The 7213-nt window shown below is 30.8% G+C and overlaps 1 protein-coding gene across 1 annotated transcript in view; it reads left to right on the top strand.

Moving 5' to 3' along the window:
• Positions 1-808: 808 nt before the first annotated feature.
• CHL1 (cell adhesion molecule L1-like) overlaps positions 809-7213 on the top strand; it is a gene marked incomplete at its 5' end in the record, with an annotated part of 122617 nt that continues 116212 nt past the window's right edge. The window contains 2 exons of the mRNA XM_011974277.1: positions 809-918; positions 2998-3185. Coding sequence (XP_011829667.1) covers positions 809-918; positions 2998-3185 — 298 coding nt within the window. The remainder of the gene's footprint in view (positions 919-2997; positions 3186-7213) is intronic.

Raw genomic sequence — 7213 nt, 5'->3', positions numbered from 1 at the left:
ACGTTTATTAACCAAAAAAAAAAAAAAAAGAAAATTAAAATAAAGAGAATAGGGAGTTTATATTTTCCTTTGTAATAAATGCTAAACTATTTTATTATTTTGAAATGCTAGCATTCACTGGTGGGAAAAATATAGAGAACCACTGTACTTTTGTTATTTGTGTATATATTCTGTGGTGAAATGATATTTACAGTTTACCCAGAATAATTACCATTTGTGTCCATGCCTGGAAATTTATCATAAATCAGTAATTCAATAAAGGAAAAATCTATTTACTCAAAATGCCTATTGAAATACTTTACCAGGAAAGAAAAAAATGGATAATAATCTAATAACCAGTAATAGAATTATTAAAAAATATAGCATATCAATGGGAAGAAATAATGTAAAAGCAGTACATTAATTCTAATGTGTTTATAGAAGCATGGAAGACTACAAACAGAACTTTCAAAGTGACTGAACCAAGTAAGAATCCATATGCATGCTAACATAGATTGAATGCCAATAATTTTAATAATATATATTTTAAGTTGTGATGACATAGCAACTTTTCTTCTGCTTTAAAAATTGTTACATTATTCTGGGTTTAAATAAAATAAACATATACTGAAACATGAAATGATGGCAGTGAAGTGTATTCCTTAGAAGTAAGTACATGTTGCAAAGAAAGAGTGAGATTTATTCAAATTTTCACTTTTGTACCATCCTTTCACTTATCAGTATACAAAGGAGGTTTAAATTGTTTTCATTATAAACTAACCTTGCCTAGTGTTTGAATAGTGCATTTTTTAAGTACATATTTTAATATTTAGTTCAACAGGTTCCAACAATCATAAAACAGTCAAAAGTCCAAGTTGCCTTTCCCTTCGATGAGTATTTTCAAATTGAATGTGAAGCTAAAGGAAATCCAGAACCAACGTGAGTATTCTTTCAAACTAAGTGATTCTTTAAATGTGCGCTGTTCTTTATGCTGTTCTATACTCACCATCATAAGCTTGTTGGACTATGAATCTACACATGATTAAAGCTAAGGGTTTACAAAAAAATAATATCCATGCAAACAGAAATAAAATTTGGTTATTTTACATATGTTCTTCTGCCAGTTGAATTTATTTTGACCATAAACTAAGGGCTGTTATTAAAATACTTAGAGTAGTCTTTGGTACAGCAGAAATACTCAACAGTCCCTTAGTCTACAAATAAATAAGGTAGCTAAAAACTAGAAGCTCCTTTATTCTACTTAGTAAAATGTAGCATTTATTAAGTCAAAGTTTGTAAACATCATTCTACACATATTCATAATTGTATGTCTTTAAATTTAAACATCTTATTCTGTGGATAGGTTGTTACTTAATTTTTTTTAAGCTATCTTTGAAATATTGTCATCTCCAGTGGCAGAGTACTATTTGCATGATATACTACTATCTAGTATTATTATATTTTATAATTAAATAATTGTTATTCTAGGTGACCATAATCACTGATGAGCTTTTTTGAAATACCTCCTATTTTGGGGGAGGGAGAAAAAAATGTACATGTATTGGAAATGAGAAGGGAGAATTCCCAATATTAAAATTCTACATGATTCTAAAATGGAAAACAAAGCTACATACTTTTATTAATCTGCATGATTATCTTATATTCATTAAGAATATACATATTTGATGAAAACTGATGATTTTCAATTGTATCATGACTTTTATTATTGCCTGATAATTTGATATTTAATAATCATTAGTGACCCATTAACATGCTAAATTATAATTATTTCTATGTTTAACCAAATGGAATATATTCAATCAATATATGTAAGTATAGATAGAATTACAATGGAATGAAGGATAATTTATTCAATCAGCATGAATCTATTGATCAATATCATGATATATTAATTAGCTGAATTATTATGTCAAAAGGTAATACCATACGCTTGTCAACAGTGAAATATAAAACACACAGAGAGATGTAAGATAAGTCAGGAGGGTAGCTGGGTAGGCCTACTCCTAATGAGAATACATGTCCATGAAGGTTTGTTACTCCTGTTGGAAGAATAATCACATAGATTAGTGTAAGAATATGGTGCCCTGAAATATACCCAAATTTACATGGGTAATTCCAATATATAATGCTGAGTACAATCTAATTGGGAAGTCATTATTTGTCTATCAGACTGATAAAGATTTAAAGAGACTTTTAATGTCATTGTTCATAGAACTGACACTCTAGCATACTGGGGTGGGAATTTAACTGTGTACATTTTTTTTCTAGAATATAATTTTGCAACATTTATCAAATACTATAAAAAAGTTTTTAATTATTGCTTTCTTAATCTCATTTCTAAGGAATTGGCATATTGAAATATTTGGACAAGTACCAAAGAATAAATATATAGGGTTTTTTCTTACAATATTGTTCATAAAAGGAAAGACATTGAAATGGTTGAAAGTAATTAAAATAGTAACCATATGACAGAAGATAATGTAGCTCTAAAAATTGTCTTTAGTATCATTATAATAATGGAAAAATCCAGTTGGCCAAATTGTATATTCAGTGTGGTTAGAATATGTGACAAAATTCTAAAAATACTAATAGGAAATATTATCAAATGTAATAATAACGGGCTTGTGTGTTTTGGGATTTTGATTGAGTTCCTTACACACACATATACATGAACAGAAATTATATATGTTTCTTGTAGTCTCCAGAATATTAATAATCTTATATTACCTTTCTAATGAAAAAATAAACAAATAATTTTAGTTTAAAAAAGCAAAAGCTAATTTTAATTTTAATCTTCTCATTTGTCAAGTTTTTTTATGGACAGTAATATTTCTCAGATTCTTTTGAGACCCTTATTTATATCCTGTTATATTCCATTAAGTACATACTTTTTATCATAAACTGTCTTGGTTTTGTCATTTTTATGCAGTTGTTAATAAGTACTCTAAAAATGTGTTATTATTTTTCAGGATTATTAAGTTTAGTTTTATTTTTTAGATTTACGTGGACTAAGGATGGCAACCCTTTTTATTTCACTGACCATCGGATAATTACATCTAATAATTCAGGAACATTCAGGATCCCAAATGAGGGGCACATATCTCACTTTCAAGGGAAATACCGCTGCTTTGCTTCAAATAAACTGGGAATCGCTATGTCAGAAGAAATAGAATTTATAGTTCCAAGTAAGTGCTATAATGGGAATTTCATTTTACAAATGTTCTAGTGAAGTGTTAAATAGGAGTTATATTGGGTTCCAATGAAATAAAGCAATTATTAATTAAATCAACTTATATATGTCTTGTGTTTTATTTATAAGGAAAAATTTCCTCCAGGTTTTGACACTTAAAATTGAATGACCTTAGAAAATAACATAATTTGACTCTGTTTCAGTAATCTTACATCTAACATAGAAAAATACAATATCCGCTTTGCCTTATATGATGAGAATTAAACATATTATTAGCTAAACTTGGCTAAATTCAATGCAGTAATAGATAATCCCAAAACCTCTATCTAAACACGAAGTTATTCCTTGATAAAGCAATTTGCTGTGGGCCTGGCAACTCTTCAGGGCAACTGTTTTTCCTGCAGCCTTCTCGCTGATCTCAGCTAATGAAGACATCATCATTCTGTGGTTGCCTCTTGTGAAACATGCCATTTTGATCAAAGAGTCTGGGTCAGGAACATGAAAAATTGTATACAGGCTCTTCAGTGCTTCTGACAAGAAGTTACACAGGCAAACTCCTTACTCATGTTTTGTTAGGTGGGGCAAAGCAAGTTGCATAGTCCCACCTAACATCAATAATATGATGCTCATTAGGAGAGGAGAACCAACTATTGCTAATGTTAACCATAAATAAAAATTACGTAAAACTGCAAGACATTTTGCTATTAGTGGTGTATTTATCAGTAATTGTTCCCTGAAGTAGTGTACTTTATTGGTAGCTTCTTTGCCCTATGTTCATGGGATATCCATGACCACCTTTTATATTTGATCATGTTTTCTCACTGTTCTTAAGATATCCACCATTACCCAATTTTAGCCAAAGCTTTTATAGGGTAAATTGTTAAGTATAAAACTGTCAGCCAGCTTCTATTAGGAAGTTCTTCTTTTAGAGTCCTAGACATGAAAGTATTTCAAAGAAAGTTCTAGGACTTGCAAAATACGAACATTTGATTCTGGGGGTTCGGAATGCCCACAAACTTCAGAAAAACAAATGATGAAGGATCTTTAACTCAAAAATTCAGGGAGGGCATTGTATTAAAATTATCCTAAAGTCCTTATATAATTCTAGAGGAAGGAGTATAGGTCAAATTTAGACTCAGAAATAAGGCGTGCATCGTAAAACTTATAGAGTATTTATCCTAAAATTATAGGAAAAAAGTATTATCACATTATGTGGTTGATGGGGGCGGGGGGAAAAAAATAAAGGAGAGAAAATAATGTGAGAAAGCGGAAAGAAAAAGAGATAGAAATAAATTCAAATATATCACAAATCAAAGATAAAAGTAAATAGAATAAATGCTTTGAGTTAAAAAAAGCTATAAACTTTTTACAACACATCTATCTAAACCATAAGGATACAGAATTGTTGAAATGAAAAGATGGAAAAGATATCCCAGATAAATGCTTTCCAAATGAAGGTAGGTATGACCATATTATTATCAGTCATAACAGATTTTATTTGTAAAAGCCTTCATGGAAATTAATTTACTAGACATATGTAATATTAAAATGCATGAAGCAAAAATAGAACTACAAACAGAAATAGATAAATTCATAATAATGAGATTTTAACATATCTTCTTCATTATTTGCTAACTCAAGCAGAGAAAAACATCAGTAAGCACATAGAAGATTTAAAAGTACAATCACAAGCTCCATCTAATGAAAGCATATAGGATATTGTAACTAAAACAGCAAAATGAGTTTTTTCGTACACACAAGGTAAAAGGTTATATTTGATGATGTATTTGGTCTATGAGGAAAACATCAAAATGCAATTAAGTGAGAAATCAATAATAAATAGAAAACTTAAGAAACTTATATCTTTGAAAACTAATAAATACATTCCTAAGTGAGTCGCAGGTCAAGTACCAAATGGTAAGGGAAATAGAATATATTTTGAAGTGATGACAGTAAAAATGCTACATAAGAAAACATGTTTGATGCAGTGAAAGCATTATTTAGAGGGATCTTTATCATTTTAAACACATATTAGAAAAATATAAAGTATGAAAATTAATGATCTTAGCTTATTAGGTAACATAATTTTAGGATAAAAATGAATTAGTTAATTTAAGGCAACAGAATAAACTACAGTGAAGGGAGAAAATAGTATAAAAGCAGAAAATAAATTCAATAAAGTGGTATGTAATTTTTGTAGTGAAAGTATCCATATTTATTAAAAAACATTAAAAAGATCTAGATAAATACAAAATAAGTAAGCTATTTCTATTTATTCGAAGAACCAATACAGTTAAAATGCTTATTCTTGATGTGTTGATATATAGAAGAATTGAAATCAGAACGCCTATAGTTTGGTTTTTATTTCTCTGTTTGTGGAATGTGACCAGCTGATTCAAAAATATATTTGAGGAGCAAAGGGCAAAATTTGGTAGAAATTCTTAAAGAATAACAAGTCATAAGGACTTCTTCTTTTCAGAAATCAAGATTCAGCATAACACTTTAGAAATTAAGCAATTATGGCTTTGTGCAGGGTTAGACAAATCAGAATAGCATCGTAAACCCAGAAACAAACCCTCACATATGTAAAAACAGTTGAGGGAGTTAGCATGTTAGCATGGATTTCTCTCTCTCTCTCTCTCTCTCCCCGCCTCCCCCCCCCGCTCTCTTTACTTTGAACTAAACACAATTGATAATTCACACAGAGAAACATTTATATGGACTTCTACCTCGTATCATATAAAAAATCATTCAGAGTGGATAAAAGCCTCAACAATGAAAGGAAAAAACATTTTAAAAAGTTAGACAATTCAAACAATATATTTATCATCAGGGTCATAAATACAGAGAAAGATTTTTTTTCTTTCTTCTTTTCTTTCTGGCTTGTTTGTTTTTGACAGGAACTCACTCTCTCCAGGTCAGGCTGGGGTGCGGTGATGCAGTCATGGCTTCATGGCTTGAACTCCTAGGTTCAAGTGATCCTCCCATCTCAGTCTTCTGAGTAACTAGGACTACAGGAGGGTGCTACCGTGCCTGGCCAATTTTTGTTTTTATATTTTTTTGTAGAGATGGGGTCTCACTATGTTGCCCAGGGTGGTCTTGAACTCCTAGCCTCAAGCAATCTTCCTGTCTCAGTGTCCCAAAGTGCTGAGATTTACAGGCATGAGCCACTATGCCCAGCGTGGAATGATTTCTTTAGTCATATTAAGAGGAAATCATTAAGAATATGTTCTCCTACGTTTTATTTTAGATCCTTCTTTTATCGAAAGACTCTAGGAAGAAAGTAAAAACAAAAATAAGCCACAACTCAAAAAATTATTGACAATGCATATAACTAAACATAGTATGTATTCATAAATAATTTTACAAATCTTTAGAAAAATAAAAATGACGAAGTGGCAGCATATATAAACTTGAACCTCAGACTGGAAGGCCAATAAAAATGTGAAAATGTGTTCAACATCATTAGTTACCAGAAATAGACCTATTGTAACCCTAGTGATAAAAGCACTTGATTCTACCCAATTAGGAAATATCAGAAAATCTGAGAATAAAAATTTTAGGTTGCAATATACAGCCAACAGAATACTTATCCACTACCGATGACAGTCCAGTTTACTGCTTGATCTTTGGAAAACGTTTTGTAATCCCTCCCTTAGTTGAAGATGCTCTTCCAAATGACCCAATAACTCCATTCCCTCGCTCATGTGCATGTGCCTCTTGTCCATATGTACCAGGAAGATTTGTGGTCACATTGTTTGGATTTAAAAATATGCTGGAAAAAAATACAACAGGCCACTCAAAGTAGAATGGATCAATGCATTGTGCTCTATTCATATCAAAAATACTACACAATAGTGAAAAAAACGTCAAGAATATGTCGAGCAATGAAAGTAAATCTTGGAGAAAGTTTGAAATACGTAAACGAGGCTGGCGGATCACGAGGTCAGGAGATCGAGACCATCCTGGCTAACACAGTGAAACCCCGTCTCTACTAAAAAATACAAAAAATTAGCCGGGCGT

The sequence above is a fragment of the Mandrillus leucophaeus genome, unplaced genomic scaffold (assembly GCF_000951045.1).
Source record: "Mandrillus leucophaeus isolate KB7577 unplaced genomic scaffold, Mleu.le_1.0 Scaffold1439, whole genome shotgun sequence".
Lineage (NCBI taxonomy): Eukaryota > Metazoa > Chordata > Mammalia > Primates > Cercopithecidae > Mandrillus > Mandrillus leucophaeus.
This window is presented reverse-complemented; position numbering and strand designations above follow the sequence as displayed.